Here is a 17,644-nt window from a genome sequence, read left to right on the forward strand (position 1 = left end):
TCAACATTTGGCAATTATCTGCCATTCTTCTCCCCTCTTTATCTCTCAAGCTCTGTCAGCTTGGATGGGGTCTGGCAGACATTTGTTTTGGTGCATTAAGCTTTTCTTCCTCTCTGATGAGTCCTTCAGTCTTTGCCACTGAAAAACATGAGGTATGAATACTTTCGCAAGGCACTGTATACTAAAAGGCGATTCACTTGCTAAAAAAACAATCAATCAGATGACACAAGGCATGTATTAGATTGTGTCCAACAGGATTTTTAGCAAGGTTTTGATTGCTTTAATAATTTAGAGGATTTAGATATTTGTGTATCAAACATGATACAGCTGGCTTTACAGGGTTAAAAGTAATAGAGGAGGTTCATAAATCTCCCACAGTCCTCAGCTGAGAGCTTGTGTAGGTCATTACTGGGCTGTGAATAATAGTCAGAGGTGAGCAATCTTCACCAGAGAGAGTAGGTCTGACTTCAGCTCTAACAAATGACCCAAAAGAGAACCACAAAGTCTTGGAAATCCCTCAGTGACAGGAAACATAAATCTTGCCAGAGAAAAGCACACATACACACACAGACTCACATGTTGGGTTTGCATGTTTTATGGGGACATTCTACAGGCGCAATCCGCCACGCATTCACAAGAACAACACAGACTGACACAGGAAAAAAAAAATAAAGAAATGAATAAAGTCGTTATTTTTGTTTTCTTTGCAGACAAAAAGTATTTGCAGGTGAACTACCAATATCACAAGGACTATTTTAATGATGTTTTTACTACCTTTCTGGGCCTTAAACAGCCTTAAAAGTCAGTTGCGTTGCTGTCTTTGGAGGGTCAGACAGCTCTCGGATTTCATCAAAAATATCTTAATTTGTGACTCTGGACCACAAAACCAGTCATAAGGTTCAATTTATTAAATTGAGATTCTTATGCCACGTGAGAGCTGAATAAATAAGCTATGTATGTATATGTATGTATGTATGTATGTATTAGCTAAAAGTATGATTTGTTAGGATAGGACAATATTTGGCGAGATACAACTATTTGAAAATCTGAAATCTGAGGGTGCAAAGAAATTGACCGGAAATGACACAGGCTTCTACCAAAAGATAATAAGACGATTTACAAGAGGCATCATTGTGGAAAAAAATATTTCTCAGCTTTTATTTACATTTGAACAAAAAGTGGCATGTCCCAAATTATTCATACCTTTGCAAACTGTCACAGTCTATGGGAAAAAGTTCTATACCATTCCAAACAGTCCAAGCTGTTCTAAAGCATCCTAATTACCCTGATTCATTGGGAACAGCTGTTTAAATCAACTCAACAGGTGAAAAACAGAAGCTCTCTGCTGTTGGTTTGTGGACAGTCATGGCTACGACAAGGAAGCTCGCTGAGGACCTGTGGCTGTGCATTGTGGCTGCTCACAAGTCAGGAAAGGGCTATAAGACCATATCTAAATGTTTTGAAGTTCCAGTGGCTACAGTGCAAAGTATTATTAAAAAATACAAGACGTTCCGCACTGTGAAAAATCGTCTCAGGTTACGAATGTAACCCTGGTTCCCTGAGGGAACGAGACACTGCGTCATCAATGCTATGGGGAACGCCATTGGCGAGCCTCTCTCTGAACGTAGTCTACAACCAATGAAATGACGGGAGTGACGTCACCGGGGCGGTGACGTAGGCGACCAGGATGTATAAAGCACGTGCGTTTCAAACCGGCGTCAGCTTCCAGGAATGAAGCGATGCGCAGCAGGAATGCGGGAATTATGGTCCATGACGAAGTGTCTTGTTCCCTCAGGGAACCAGGGTTACATTCGTAACCTGAGACGTCCCCTTCCGGGAACTCGAACTGCGTCATCAACGCTATGCGGAACGAGATACCCACGCCCCCAAAATTCCAAATCCCTGCCTAGTGTCTGTGTTGCTAGGAGGGAAGGAAAGCGTTGAGTCTGGTGGGTCAAGCCAGAATACTCAAGGTCCCCTCCTGGGGATACCAGGATGTGAGGGGTAGTACATCACTGTCTGGGGAACCGCCAGAACAAGAGGGCAGTGCCTAAGAATACTTACCTGTCCAGGGCACCAAAGGATCTCCGCCTGGGGAAATTGCCAGAACGCGAGTGATATTACACCTCTGTTTGGGGAAACTGCCAGAACGAGAGGGAGAATGATCCTTGGTCTAGTCATACCAGAACAAGAGGGAGAATAATCCTTGGTCTAGTATTGTACTAGAACCAGAGGGAGAATCTGCCTCGGCCCTCGGGCACACAAGGAGAAAGTGATACACCTCTGTCTGCTCTCCAGCCAGACCAAGAAGGAGATAGTATACCTCGGCCCTCAGGCACACGAGGAGAGCATAATACTCCTTTGTCTGGTGTCCTGCCAGAACAAGAGGGAGAGAATAAACCTTGGTCTGGTCATCTACCAGAACCAGAGGGAGAGAATGATCCTTGGTCTAGTCATACTAGAACCAGCGGGAGAGTATTCCTCGGCCCTCAGGCACACGAGGATAGAGTAATATACCTTTGTCTGGTCACCACCAGAACAAGAGGGAATAAGTCTACCTCGGCTCTCAGGCGCACGAGGATAGAATACTACACTTCTGTCTGCTCTCCAGCCAGACCAAGAGGGAGATAGTATGCCTCGGCCCGCAGGCGCACAAGGAATAATATATCTGTCACTCAAGGACAGTGGAGCCTGGAGTGGCTCTCAGGTCTAACTCATAGAACCTGACGAATGTTAAAAGTGAGGACCAACCCGCCGCACTGCAGATGTCCTGAAAGGGGACACCTGCTGCCAGAGCTTTAGAGGCCGCCAAGCCTCGGGTAGAGTGAGCCTTGACCTCCAAGGGTGATGGCAGGCCAGAGGACTCATAAGCAGTAGAAATGTCATCTATGATCCATCTACTGATAGTAGGTTTTGAAGCAGGGCACCCCCTCTTAGGGGGGTCATAACAAACCAACAATTGCTCTGATTTACGCCACATGGCAGCTCTGTGGACATATGTGACGAGTGCTCGCACAGGACACATACAGTTATACTTCCGAAGGTCGCGCTCCACAAATGGAGGAGGGTAAAAGGCCTGGAGAACGACCGGCTGCGGTACTGCTGTCGGAACCTTCGGAACATACCCAGCTCTAGGGTAGAGAAAGGCTTTGGCCATGCCATGCGCAAAGTCAATACAGGAGGGGGCCACAGAAAGGGCCTGAAGGTCACCTACTCTCCTCAGAGAAGTAAGTGCGAGCAGCAGTGCAGTCTTAATGGTCAGATGGCGGTCCGAAATCTCCTCTATAGGTTCAAATGGAGGCCTAAGGCTTCAAGGACCACAACGAGGTCCCACGTGGGGACCTTTGTTCTCACTCGAGGCCTCAACCTGAGTGCTTCACCACAAAGGAATCATATGACCAAGGGGTTTCTACCCACTGACAGGCCACCGAGAGGGGCGTGGTAGGCCGATAAAGCCACCACGTACACCTTCAGGGTGGAGTGGGCTAGCCCTATGGAAAAGCGAGACTGCAGGAACTCCAGAACTGTACCTATCGGGCAGTAAACTGGGTCTAATTGGTGCTGATTGCACCATGCAGTGAACAGCTTCCATTTAAGGCCATAGAGTTTCCTTGTAGAGGGAGCTCTGGAATGAAGGATGGTGTCAGCAACCTCAGTTGAGAGACCAGCCTCTATGAGATGTGCCCCCTCAGGGGCCACAATCATAGTCTCCACATTTCCGGGCGGGGGTACAGGCCACGGGCCTAGCGGCCACTCATGACCGCTCCCCGGCCGGTGAGGGAAGCATCTGTCGCTAGCGTGATGCGGCGACAAAGAGCTCCCAGCACCGGGCCCTGAGACAGAAACCAAAGGTTATTTGGGTTTTTTTTGACTAAGGCACGTAGGCATCGCTGCGTGACCTTGATTTTGTGGAATGGGTTTCCCCTCGGGGAGAACTGGTTTTGAGCCACCACTGTAGCGGCCTCATGTATAGCAGTCCAAAGAGAATCACGTTGGACGCAGCTGCCATAAGGCCTAACAGTACCTGGAACTGTTTGACAGTGAGTGACAGGCCTAGCTTGACCGCAGAGGCTGCAGTAAGGATCGACTCAATCCGAGCAGGTGACATACGTGCCTGCATCGTGGTCGAATCCCATACGACACCTAGATAAGTGGTTCTCTGTAATGTAGACAGCACACTTTTCCTGGCGTTGAGCCTCAACCCTAGTTCTTTCATATGAGCGAGAACAACACCTCGATGCTGAACCGCTAAATATTCTGGGCTGGCTAGGCCAAAAGGAAGAACTCTGTATTGGTAAGCTTCGCCCCTGAAAGCAAACCTCAAGAACTTCCTGTGTTGAGGAAGGATGGAAACGTGAAATAAGCGTCTTTTAGATCTATCGTGACAAACCAGTCCTCGTACCTGATTTGAGACACGACTTGACTGACAGTCAACATCTTGAACTTCAGTTTCTTGATAGAGCGGTTCAACCGTCCGAGATCTAATATGGGCCTCAGCCCTCCATCCTTCTTTGGAACAATGAAGTACCGGCTGTAAAACCCGGCTTCCCTGAGTAAAGGAGGGACCACCTCGATGGCCTCCTTCCTTAGTTGAGAATTTACCTCTTGCTCCATAACAAGACCCTGTTCGGGGCTCACCGAAATAGGAAAGACCCCTTCGAAAGGCGGCGGCGGGGCGCCAAATTGGATGTAATATTCCCTTTCTATAGTGCGCAGGACCCATGTAGATACATTTGGCAGTAGTTTCCATGCTGCCAAGTCTACTAAGGGAACCAGCCCCTCGAGGCTGGTCTCTGGTGTTACCAGAGATATTAATTCGGTGCCCTGTAACAGCATGCTGGCAGGGAACACCTGAACTAACTTCTCTGAGGACCCCCGTAGGGGCGGCGAACCCTCTAGCTCCGCTACGTTTCCGGGCGGAGACACTAGAGGAGAATGTTCGCAGGAGACTGCCGCGCCCTGTAACACTGGCAGGGTTGGCTGACAGATCTCCTGAGGGTCTCGAGGCCGAACGGGCACCAAGAACCTTGGTGTACACCGCTCCACCCCGAGAGGGGCTACCCTCATCGGCCCAAACCCACAGCTGTCAGGGCCACTTGGCCGAGGACCTCTTCGACTGAAGCACGACCCTCAGATCGGGCTTCGTCTTGGAGGTCCCCGCCCTGGAGCGCTGCTGACCCCGCCCTCTAGGCTTTTCCGGAGGGGTACGGAACGCAACACTCCTCTTTTGGGTCTCCCTGTACGAGGAGCTGGCACACGGTTGGGGCTGCTCCCGTCCAGCAGCCCCAGAGGAGTAGACACGGCGGGGGAGGTATTTTTGGAAGGCTGCCGCTTGTTTAGCCTCCTGGTGCCTGTCGACGACCTCTATTTTTAAAAATTAAAATTAACTGAGTCACCGAACAGACCAGAAGGCTGAAGCGGAGCGTCCATAAGGAGGACCCTGTCCTTGTCTTTCATACTGGACAGGGTCAGCCACAAGTGCCTCTTCGCCGCCACCAGGGCTGCCATAGACCGCCCAACGGCGCGGGCGGTCTCCTTGGTGGCGCGGAGAGCAAGATCGGCTGTGCGGTGCATCTCCGACACATTTACCTCCTGACCGTCGTCTAACTCCTTCAGCAGGTCGGCCTGGTAAGCTTGCAAAATGGACATTGTGTGCAAGCATGCACCGAACTGACCTGCTGCCGTGTACCCCTTGCCCAGCAAGCCTGATGTTACTCTCAGCGGCTTGGTGGGCAAGGAAGGAGCCTTCAATGATGATGCCAAACCAGGTGACAGATAGCCCGCAAGCATCTGTTCGACCTGTGGCATCATCTTATAGCCACTCTCCTCAAGCCCCCGTCATTCCCATAATAGTCGGAGGAAGGGACAAAGAGGCGGGCTGAAAATGGTTTTCCCCATGACTTCGACACCTCGGTGTGGAGGTCAAGGAAAAACGGAAGGCTCCTTCTTTGAAGTGGTGACTTTGTCCGCAGGAAGCGCTCATCGAGTTTGCTTCGCTGCGGTTCATAGGATTGTTGAGCGGGCCAGTTGATATTTAATCTCTCAACTGCCCGAGTCACCACTTCCAAAAGCTCCTCGTATTGTGGGGACCAGGGGAGCGGTTGTGCAATATCATCAACGCTCCCCACATCAACCTCCTCGGAGGAAGATAGGAGAAGCGTTGAGACCTCTTCCTGGTAGGAAGGAACCGCAGCGCGGGCTTCCTCATCCAGCAAGAGATCGTCCGATCTGTTAGGTGAGGAGGGAGATAGGGGATCACCCGTCTCCATTCCTTCTAACAGATCGAGCTGCGAACCCCACGAGTGCAGCCGGCGCTCCGCCTCAGCGGAAGCGGGGCCAGACCCGCGAGGAACGCTGGTGAGAGCTCCCTCCTCAAAGAGAGCCCTCCGAGAGCGAAGCACCCGCAGTGGAAGAAGCTCACACTGCGGACAGCCAGCCCCCTCGAGGGCTGACTGAGCGTGCTCCGCTCCCAAGCAGACCACACACAGAACGTGTGTATCCCCACCAACGATAAAGCGTTGGCAAGGAGGAACACACGCTCTGTGGGGCTGCTCAACCGCTTTGCTATATAAATGCTTTTTTCCCCCTTTGGTTGACATATATGCTCAAACAAAAGCTGTGCAAACTGGCACAAAAAACAGCAGATATGCAAGACAAACAGACAGAGAGCGCTTCGCTGAATGACAAAAGCTGACGCCGGTTTGAAACGCACGTACTTTATACTTCCTGGTCGCCTACGTCACCGCCCCGGTGACGTCACTCCCGTCATTTCATTGGTTGTAGACTACGTTCAGAGAGAGGCTCGCCAATGGCGTTCCCCGTAGCGTTGATGATGCAGTTCGAGTTCCGGGAAGGGAACTCAGAGGACGTGGTCGGAAGCCAAAAGTGACACCTGTGCTGGCCGGGAGGATAGTGAGAGAGGTAAAAAAGAATTCAAGGATCACCACCAAGGCCATCCTGATGAATCTGGGCTCTGCTGACCAACATCTCAAGGCAGACTGTCCAACAGACACTGCACACTGCTGGGTTCCCACAGACACAGAACAAGGAGGACACCACTTTTCCAGATAAGGCGTACAAAAGCCCGCTTGGCCTTTGCAAATGCTCATCTGGACAAAGAAGAAGACTGTTCTTCTGTTTTATGGTCAGATGAAACAAAAATTAATTGTTTGGCCACAATGATGTAGCCTTCATTTGGCATAAAAAAGGAGAAGCCTTCAACCCTAAGAACACCATCCCCACTGTCAAACATGATGGTGGCAACCTAATGTTTTGGGGGTGTTTTTCAGCCGGTGGACCAGGGAACCTAAACAGCACCATGAAAAAGGAGCAATACATCAAAATTCTCAACATCAGGCAGTCTGCATAGAAACTTGGCCTTGGGCACTAGTGGACATTTCAGCACGACAACGACCCAAAACACACAGCAAAAGTGGTGAAGAAATGGTTAGCAGACAAAAACATTAACATTTTGCAGTAGCCCAGCCAGAGTCAATTGAGAATCTGTGGAGGAAGCTAAAGATCAGGGTAATGGCAAGGAGACCCTCCAACCTGAAAAAGTTGGAGCTCATCGCTAAAGATGAATGGGCAAAAATACCAGTGGAGACATGCAAAAAACTGGCCAGCAATTGTAGGAAGCGTTTGATTGCTGTAATAGCCAATAAAGGCTTTTCTATTGGTTATTGAGAAGTGTATGAATAATTTTAGACATGACACTTTTTGTTCAAATGTAAATAAAAGATGAGTAATAATTTTTTCCACAATGATGCCTCTTGTACATCGTCTTCTTATCTTCTGGGAGACGTCTGTGTCATTTCTAATAAAAAAAAAAAAAACTTGAAACTTGAATAAAAGTAACTTTAAGTCAGAATTTGCCAGGGGTATGAATAATTTCGGGTTTGACTGTACATTGTATTTTTGGTTATTGCTACAAATACACCCATGCTACTTAAGACTGGTTTTGTGGTTCAGGGTCACAATTGTGACAGAATTTTCATTTTTGGGTATAAACTAGCCTATTAAATCATACATTGGTTTGTAATTTGTGTAATTTACTTAAATTTTTAGTAAAAATTTTCAGTGTGGCCTAAACTATTTTGAACTTTGAAAAGTAAACAGAGGAAACAATCTGGTGATAAAAAGAGCCAAGGAGAGCGTTAGTTTTCATCTGTTCTCAGAGGTAATCAATACATTTATCTAAACAACCTAAAATCCAGCAAAGGTCTGTGTGGGAATTTTCTGCAGAGGTTGGTCTGTACTTGATACCTTAAAATAGTCTTGATAATTAATGACGCATTATAATATTTCCGATCTCCAACCCAACAGTTGATAACAAACACTCCTAAAAAATTAAAAGCTTCACACGGGGGTTTTCACAGCAATGCAAAAGACCCATTTTGGGCTCCTCAAAGAACATTTCCTCAAAGATAATTTCTTAAAAGAATTATTTCTCTCTTAGTACAAAGGGCATTCTAAAGGACCATTTTCCACTGTAAAGAACCTTTTGTGGAATGGAAGGTTTTCATAGATGTTAAAGGTTCTTCATGGAACCATGAAGACCATTAAGACTATAAGAAAATCATGCAATATAATTTATAGTCAATAACCAATGCAAACATTTCCAAACAAGAGGAAAGCATTTTCATAAAACACCAAAGAACCTCAAAGTTTGTTTCCATTGAAGAAACCATTGAAAAGAAGCAATGAAGAAGGTGTACATTGCATTCCCCTCACCTTATCTCTCTCTCAGCTTACGATTCCCTTTCTCGTCTCTCGTAAATTGAGTTTCCCTAGTAGAACAGCCATGCTGAAGTGTGCTAGGTTCAGTTGTGCTGTAGATAGTGAGGAGGAGAGAGGGTGAGTTATGTAAATGGCAGAACCGCTGTGGCTGTGAGTAATCTGAGGCTAATTCTGGCCACGGCTGGGAGACACCATGATGGAGGGATTTGCACTCCTCCGCTGCTCTGCCTCTTCAGCTACAGAGGGAAAAAGAGAGCCTGTGGCTGATGTCCTCATCCGGAGTCACACACTTCACCTGGACTGACCCTCTTCAGAGCACAACACTCATATGCTTTCATACACAGATCGCTGGATATTTTAAAGCACACATTCATATTCATGTACAGTAAGAGACAGTGTGAAGCAGCCCTATCCCTTTAAACTGACTTCTTTAAACTATTTCAACCACATTCCAACATCAAAGGTCACTCATTTGATGTTTTTTCTATGGATCTACACTATTATATGTACAAAAAGAAGCCAGAAATGAAGAGGTCAGCAGCATGTAAATAACAATGTGAGACACAAGAGAGCTATCCTTTGCAGAGAGCCAAAGGCTCAGTTAAATCTTGTATTGACATGAGACAATGAGTTAAAGCCACACTTTTACACAGTGCCCATTGTGGCGGGTTTTACAGGCTTTTCTAAATCCACAGGCGGCCAGTGGCATGAAACAAAAGAGATGGGCTGTGCCTCTTGTCACTGGTTAAACTGTCATGTGGTGGTGGTCAGACAACAGTCTTGACCACTCAGAAAAGAGCAAAACATCAGGACAGAAGACCAGCCTCTGTTCAGCATCAGGACAGAGGATTTGACCTTCAAATCAAAGTAGGGATTGGTCACAACAACAAACCAGCACTACATCTCTTCTGGTGCTGTCCACAATCAGTTAATCTAATCTGTATAACATAACGTTTACTTCTTAGATATCATGGTGGCCTTGACATTGTGCAGAAAAACTTAATGCATCACCGTCTCATAGCCAATGTGAAAAGGGACTTTAGACCTACTAACTTAAGTTTAAAGGGACAGTTCACCCAAAAATGAAAATTCAGTCATCATTTACACAACCTCCTTTTCTGTTGAGCACAAAAGAAGATACTGTATGGGCAACCAAACAGTTGATGATAGCCATTGAGCTGGTCCATAGTGTAGAAAACTTTCACAGTATGAAAAAAAAATACTATGGGAGTCAATGGCTACCGGTAACCAAACAGTCGGCAGTAGCTATTCACTTCCACAGCGCTAAAAAAAAAAAAAAATCTATGGAAGTCAAAGACTACCAGTAACCAAACAGTTGATGGTAGCCATTGACTTTCACATTATGAAAGAAATACTGTGGGAGTCAATGGCTACTGTATCCAAATAGTTAAGGGTAGTTAGACTTCCACAACATGAAAAAAATATATACTATGGAAGTCAATGGCTTTCAGTAATTAAACAGTTGATGGTAGCCACTGACTTCCATAGCATGGAAAAAAATACTATGGAAGTCAATGGCTACTCGTAACCAAACAGTCAACAACAGCCATTGACTTCCACAGCATGAAAAAATACTCTAGAACTCAATAGCTACTGGCAACCAAACAGTCGGCGGTAGCCATTAACTTCCACAGCATGGAAAAAATACTATGGCAGTCAATAGCTACTCGTAACCAAACAGTCAAAAACAGCCATTGACTTCCACAGCATGGAAAAAAAATACTTTGGAAGTCAATGGCTACCAGTAAACAAACAGTTGATGGTAGCCACTGACTTCTACAACATGGAAGGCTACCAGGCTCAAAGGCTACCAGTAACCAGCCAGAAGCAACTGTTTGGTTCATTCTCCGAAACATTGACTTTCTTTAAAATATCTTCATTTATAATTAACATAAGAAATAAACGAATACAGGTTTGGAACGATTTTCATTTCTGAGTTAACTATCCCAGTAAGTCCTACTTTATGCCTCAGGCATATTTCTATACCTTCATAAGTTTTGTGAAGTACTTCTTAAAGCATCTTTATTTTCAACCACATAAAAGCATCAGAATCACGCAGCACTTTTCTACAGGAGCTATAGTAGAAAACCTCCAGTGAGAAAACTTTGTTCAGAAACAACGTAAATGCAGTCATCAATGACAAATTTGTGAAGAGAGTTTTACAGAGATGATGTGACCATTTTCATTCACAAACACAACAAAAGACACAAACAGCTAAGACACAAACAACTAAAAAGCATCAGTTCTCCTGACTCATCACAAGAACTAATCTGTGTTTGGCCTTCACTTACCTTCTGCTCCTGGACAATTACAGAAGCTTATCTCTAATCCCACAATTGCAGTTCAGATGTTTGGCCTTCTGTATTTCTTATTTGGAGGTCAAATACCAAAATCAAGAGAAAGTGAAACAGCTGAAGACCCAGACATGCTGGTCTGAGCATGGTGCTCTGTTTGTCCCAGGCATTGTGATCAGAGCTGTTTGTCCAATAAAAAGACAAACAATGACATTCCGTTGCTTGCAACTGTATTCAGGGCTCAACCTCACAAAAGTACAGCAGGGCTCCGAGATATCTCACTTTAAAGATAACAGCCTGCAGTTTGCAGTGGTATGTGGATCAATTTTACTATATCTTCCATACACATACACACACATCCACCTGTGGTCTTGATTCTTACCTACACTTGTCTGCCCCGCTGTCAGCCCTGTGAAAAAAAAAATAAAAAAATCAGTTTAAGATGCATGTAGTGTTGTTTTTGGCGGCCGATTTTAATTTTAGTTTTAGTCTAGTCTTTGTGTGAAGCTGTCATTTTAGTTTTTATTAGTTTTAGTCACGTTCATATTCTTTTTAGTCTAGTCAAGTTTTAGTCGACTAAAAGTCTGAGCATTTTAGTCTTATTTTAGTCAGAATTACCCATGACTATTTTCGTCTAGTTTTAGTCGACGAAAACTGATGACATTTAGTCAATTTTTTGTCAATGAAAACTGTATTTTAGTCTATTTATAGTAATGCAATTTTATTTAACCCAGTCAAAATAGTAGAAGTAGAAGTATAGACGAAACCAATGTTTTCTGATTCAAATAACACGAACCCCTTGCACAGGATTCAAGTGTCATTCACTTCTTTATTAAGAATAAATCATAATACGAATAAATATGTACGTGTAGTTTTGTGCATGTTCATTTTCTAGTAATTCCCGCTTCAAACGCACTTCTAATAATATTAGTCAATTTAACAATATCCTTAATTTATTTGATCCTCTATGGCTACACAAATCATGCTTGTACTTTTATAAGTTTTTTTTACCAATTAATTAATTTGTGTAAGTAAAATATTTCTTATGGTTTTCGTAGCACACATTGATTCATTTTATGAAACTGTCCAAAAATCGCTTTGACATCTAGGACGCAAAAGAAACTTTTTCCACCTTTGACCACAAGATGTCATTAGTGTGCAACGTGTTGAAAAGCTTCGAGTAATGAAGCTTTTTAGATCCAGTTGAGGGGAACGCTTTGGTGCTGGAAAGCTTAATTTTCCCATCACTACTAAAAAGTATGAAAAAATGTATGAGTCGTTTCTTCTTTTTCTCCCAAAGACGAACCACAGCTGACCAGCCATCGGTCCCTTTCTCTGTGTCAAACCTAACTTTGTTTGTAGCCGCGAGTGTGGCTTGAGAAAGTGACGTCGCCTGTGGTTTAGGCTAGAAGGGATAAGGCTCTGGCTACTGGGCATGCGCACATCAATCTAACGTTATAACATTTCGTTTCGTCTCGTTTTCGTCGCCGAAAATGAAGAGACATTTTAGCATAGTTTTTATTTTGTAAACCACATTTAGTCTCGTTTTTATTCGTCAAAGATATTGCATTATACATTTTGTTATAGTCATCGTCACATGACCAGCATTTTCGTTTCGTTTCGTCTCGTTTTCCTCATGTGATAAAGGTTCGTTGACGACCATATTTAGTCATAATTTTCGTTGACGAAAGCAACACTAGATGCATGTTAAAACTAGTATACACTACAGAACTTTTCACCAGATTATTGTTCCAAACTTCAGTCTGGTGGCTGTCAGAGTTTTCAAATGCTTTTATTTTCATCAAATCAACCCTGACTCTTTAATCCATTTTTATGTTTTCCATGCTTGTTAAAGCCGCTGAGTTGAACATTAGTGGAAAGCATTATGTAAGGATATCTCTTTGCACCCTAAGCTCGCTGGTGTTCTGATCGGCTGAGCAGCTCTGCGCATCAGTTCATTTATTAAAACTGACCTTAACTATTGACGTTTCTGATAAGTACAGTACATGCAGACACACGGTGTTCTCACCTGTCCTCACGGATGAAGGGAGTCAGGAAGCGACTGGAATCATCTTCATGGCTGCTCTGCTGGCTGCTCTGTTGACTACTCTGCTGACTGCTGGAAAACAGCCATATTGATAAATGTCAATCAACCTGTCGTGACAATATTAAACATGTTTGCGTAACTACTCTGCTTTCCTCAAAAGTTTGGGGTTTGTTTTTGAAAGAAGTCTCTTATGGTCACGAAAGCAGCATTTATGTAACCAAAATCACACTAAAAACTGTAATGTTGTTAAATATTACTAGTAAAAGAAACAGTTTTCTGTTTGAGAACATTGTTAAATGTAATTTATTTCTTTGATGAATTTTCAGCATTATTACTCCAGTTTTCAGAGTCACATGATTCTTTATAAATCATCCTATCATCAATTTGATGATACAGAGTTAAAAAAAAAATACCTGAATAAGATATTTCACATAAAAGACATTTACACGTAGTACACAAGAGAAAATAATAGTTAAATTTATAAAAATGACCCCTGTTCAAAAGTTTACATACACTTGATTCTTAATACTGTGTTGTTACCTGAATGATCCACAGCTGTTTTTTTTTTTTTTTTGTTTCGTGATAGTTCATCATTCCCTTGAACAGTTACACTGCCTGCTTTTTTCAGAAAAATCCTTCAGGTCCCACAAATTCTTTGGTTTTTCAGCATTTTTGTGTATTTGAACCTTTTCCAACAATGACTGTATGATTTCAAAATCCATTTTTTCACATTGAGGACAACTACATTACAGAAGGTTCAAACACTCACCGATGCTTCAGAAGGAAAAATGATGCATTAAGAGCCAGGGGTGAAAACTTTTGAACAGACTGAGGATGTGTACATTTTTCTTATTTAGCGTAAATATAAAAATATAAATAATATTTTATTTCATCTAGTACTGCCCTTCAGAGGCTACAGAAAATACTTACATGTTACCAGAAGACAACATCAGTTAAATTTACCCTATTCTTAAATTTAAAATGTTTTTACCCCCTGGCTCTTGATACATTGTGTTTCCTTCTGAAGCATCAGTGAGCGTTTGAACCTTCTGTAATAGTTGCATATGAGTCCCTCAGTTGTCCTCAGTGTGAAAAGATGGATCTCAAAATCATACAGTCATTGTTGGAAAGGGTTCAAATACACAAAAATGCTAAAAAAAAAAAAAAAAAACATAACAAAGAATTTGTGGGACCTGAAGGATCACCTTTGATTAATTTAATGCATCCTTGCTTAATAAGTGTTAATTTTTTTAGAAAAAGAAATCCTGACCCTACCCTTTTGATGGTTTTGCAAAATACAAATTATTATAAATTGTAATGTATGTTATAAAATGGCTATAAATGAGTAGCGGTCAGTTGCATGTGGTATTTTTTCTTCGATAAATGTGTCCTTATGATTTGGCCACAAGAGGGTGCAATCACACACAGACAGCATTAAAAGCACACAATCCCACAAATAAATGAAACATCCAAAGTCACACATGTGCTCTAACTATTGAAAAAAACAAACAGTGCTTTACATGCTTTATTTATAGGTTTCTGAAATCATCCAATTTCAAGCTATTTAGATGAAAATTATCCATTGAGCATATGTATTAATCATTCATTTCTCATTTCCACTGTCTGTTGTTCTCATTAGCTGTAAAACAAAAAAGCTTGGCTGTTCTTTGGTCATTATTACACTAATATTGTTTCTTCTCTTTAAATAAAATAGACACATTTCCCATTTATAGTAAATGTAAATAAACCAGCATCAAGTCACATAGCGTTTTTTTTTTTTTACTTTATTAGAGTTTCAGTGATCAAATGTTTAAGTATTTTTCCTTTCTGTCAATGTTTTGGTTATAAATTTCTGCCTTTTTCTCTTGGTCCCCAAATTTCAGTGTTTTTTTTTTTGTATAGCTATTATCATTATGACATAAAAAAAAGTTTAAATCCATTGGCTGGTGCCACAAAAAAAATTAAAGGCTATCTCTTGAACTTCCATTTACCTTTTTATAAAAATGTTTTTTTTTTGGCATTTTGATTACAATTTGTATAACCAGAGTTTTAGTACAAATATCATAAAGTGTAGCAAAACCTGTTAATTTGTGGTTACCATAGTTTAACTATATATAACCATGGTTTTTGTTTTTTAGTGAAAACATGGTTAATTTTGGTAAGGGTTGTATTGTTGTTAGCCTAAGCTCCCTCTAAACTTGTTATAAAACAATGTGAATATTTGTCTGCTAAGTTCCTTTACAACATATCATTTTGTTAATTTTGCAGCAAACTGACTGCTATTGATAATATTTGCAAGCAGTTTAATGTTTAACTAAGTAAACAAAGACAAAACTACATAGTCAATTTGCAGATGTATCTGACCTGTAAATGAAGTCCTGAACAGGACAGTTTTGCCCCTCTGCTCCACCTGAGCGCTCCAGACAGTCTATGGTCTTGCATTTATTTGGCAGACGCACGGATGGGTGGAGCGTGTGCGAGGCGAATGGCGAATTTGGAAATAATGACTTTAATACATTCGGCAGGCAACAAAAACTACAACAACAATATATATGAAAATAAAATATAAATAAAAAAATGGCAGCGGGCCAAATTGGCTGCCAGGCCACCGGGAATTCTCCCGCTTCTCCCGATGGCCAGTCCGCCCCTGGTCTATTCTAGTATGAAGTACAAAAAGATCCCAATGGTCATGCTGGATCTCCACGTTCCATCAGTTGCAGGGATTTATTGTTGAGCGACACGCTCAGGTGCGCACAGGTATTTGCTTGTGGTGACTGGGAGCTGCGTATCTGACAGGAAACTCATATCTGCAATTCAAACTATGCAGGCAAATTTCTTATTTATGGTCAATTGGCCTGACAGCATTTGACCCGTGTGGGCGAATCTTGTTTGCTTAAAACACCGGCGATTTAGCCTCCATCTAAATGCGTGTTTATGCGCACATGCCTGAGGGTCTGGACTTTTCTCAGAATGGGTCCTTACATATAACTTCCCCGCTAAGAGCAGATTGAGGCTTGTCGTGGCCTGGAAAGCTTCTGAATCATTCATGACAGTTGCCTGTCTGACACTTTGTGTGTGTTTTAACTGCTGCTGAAACAAAACCCCAGTGCTTTCAGGCCAACGGCACAGACTGACGTCAGACTAGGAACCCACTGGTCTACAGCGTGCTTGTTAAAAAGGCGGCCCATGAGCCAAATTCAGCCCGTTTGATGATGAAAATACATTTGAAAAAATCCTGCATGTTTTTTGACCCACACGTCTGACTTCTTAACTAGTTCTTAAAGGGGTCATCGGATGCCCATTTTCCACAAGTTGATATGATTCTTTAGGGTCTTAATGAGAAGTCTATAACATACTTTGGTTAAAATTTCTCAATGGTAGTGTAAAAAAAACACTCCTTTTACCTTGTTAAAATCAGACCTTTTTAGAGCAAGCAGTTCTGTTGCATGTTCCTTTAAATGCTAATGAGCTCTGCAGGCCCCGCCTCTCTCTGCCGTGGGATGACGAGCCGTAATGTTTACTTAAGCCGCATTTAGCTGCGAAATTTGCTAACTAGCACATTATTAAGAAAGGCCATTTCAAAGATGCATAAAAAAACTTATACGCACTTCTGCTGTGGTAAAGCTGCATCACGAAGGATTTGCACAAACATAGACGCATATGTAGATCAGAATTGGCACTTTTCTTTCAAAAACAAAAGTATTGTTCATCCTTAATGACCCAGTAAGCATTATATAATGCTTGTTAATTATTTGTAACCCTGGACCACAAAACCAGTCATGAGGGTCTTTTTTTTGTATTGATTAATAATATTAGACTGTAAATAAGATTTCCATTTATGTATGGTTTGTTAGTATAGGATAATATTTGGCCGAGATGCAACTATTTGAAAATCTGGAATCTGAGGGTGCAACAAAATCTAAATATCGCCTTTAAAGTTGTTCAAATGAAGTATTTAGCAATGCATGTTACTAATCAAAAATGAAGTTTTTATATATTTACAGTAGGAAATGTACTAAATATCTTTATGGAACATGATCTATACATGATCTATACTAATGATTTTTTTTTAGCATACAAGAAAAATTGATGATTTTGACCCATAAAATGTATTGTTGGCTATTGCTACAAATATACCCATGCTACTTAAGACTGATTTTGTGGTCCAGGGTGACATTTGTAGTGCATAATCATATGAATTACAAGTTTAATGACAGTTGTAAGCATTTTAATTTACAGGAAATAGTGATTTGTTATTCATTAGGTAATGTTTCAAAGGTACATTAGTAAATATTAACAAGCGCATTATTTATTATGTGAATATATATGACCTAATGATCAAGCAAGCATTATATAATCCTTGTTAATTATTTGTAACCATGGACTACAAAACCAGTCATAAGGGTCCATTTTTTGAAATGGAGATTAATTATTAAGCTTTCCCCTGATGTATGGCTGACAATATTGGCTGAGATGCAACTATTTGAAAATCTGGAATCTGAGGGTTCAAAAAAATCTAAATACTGAGAAAATCACCTTTAAA

General features: G+C 42.2%; 1 protein-coding gene across 9 annotated transcripts in view; it reads right to left on the bottom strand.

The window, feature by feature from the left end:
• gramd1bb (GRAM domain containing 1Bb) overlaps positions 1-17,644 on the bottom strand; it is a 116,791-nt gene that overhangs the window by 83,334 nt on the left and 15,813 nt on the right. For all 9 annotated transcript variants that reach the window (XR_012356965.1, XM_073850046.1, XM_073850051.1 and 6 more), the window contains exons 2-3: positions 13,084-13,173; positions 11,437-11,463 (exon numbers count right to left, since the gene is read on the bottom strand). Coding sequence is in view for 8 of the 9 variants with exons in the window: in XM_073850046.1 (XP_073706147.1) it covers positions 11,437-11,463; positions 13,084-13,173 (117 nt within the window). In the remaining variant the exon portion in view is untranslated. The remainder of the gene's footprint in view (positions 1-11,436; positions 11,464-13,083; positions 13,174-17,644) is intronic.

Source organism: Garra rufa, chromosome 11 (assembly GCF_049309525.1).
Source record: "Garra rufa chromosome 11, GarRuf1.0, whole genome shotgun sequence".
NCBI classification, from domain to species: domain Eukaryota; kingdom Metazoa; phylum Chordata; class Actinopteri; order Cypriniformes; family Cyprinidae; genus Garra; species Garra rufa.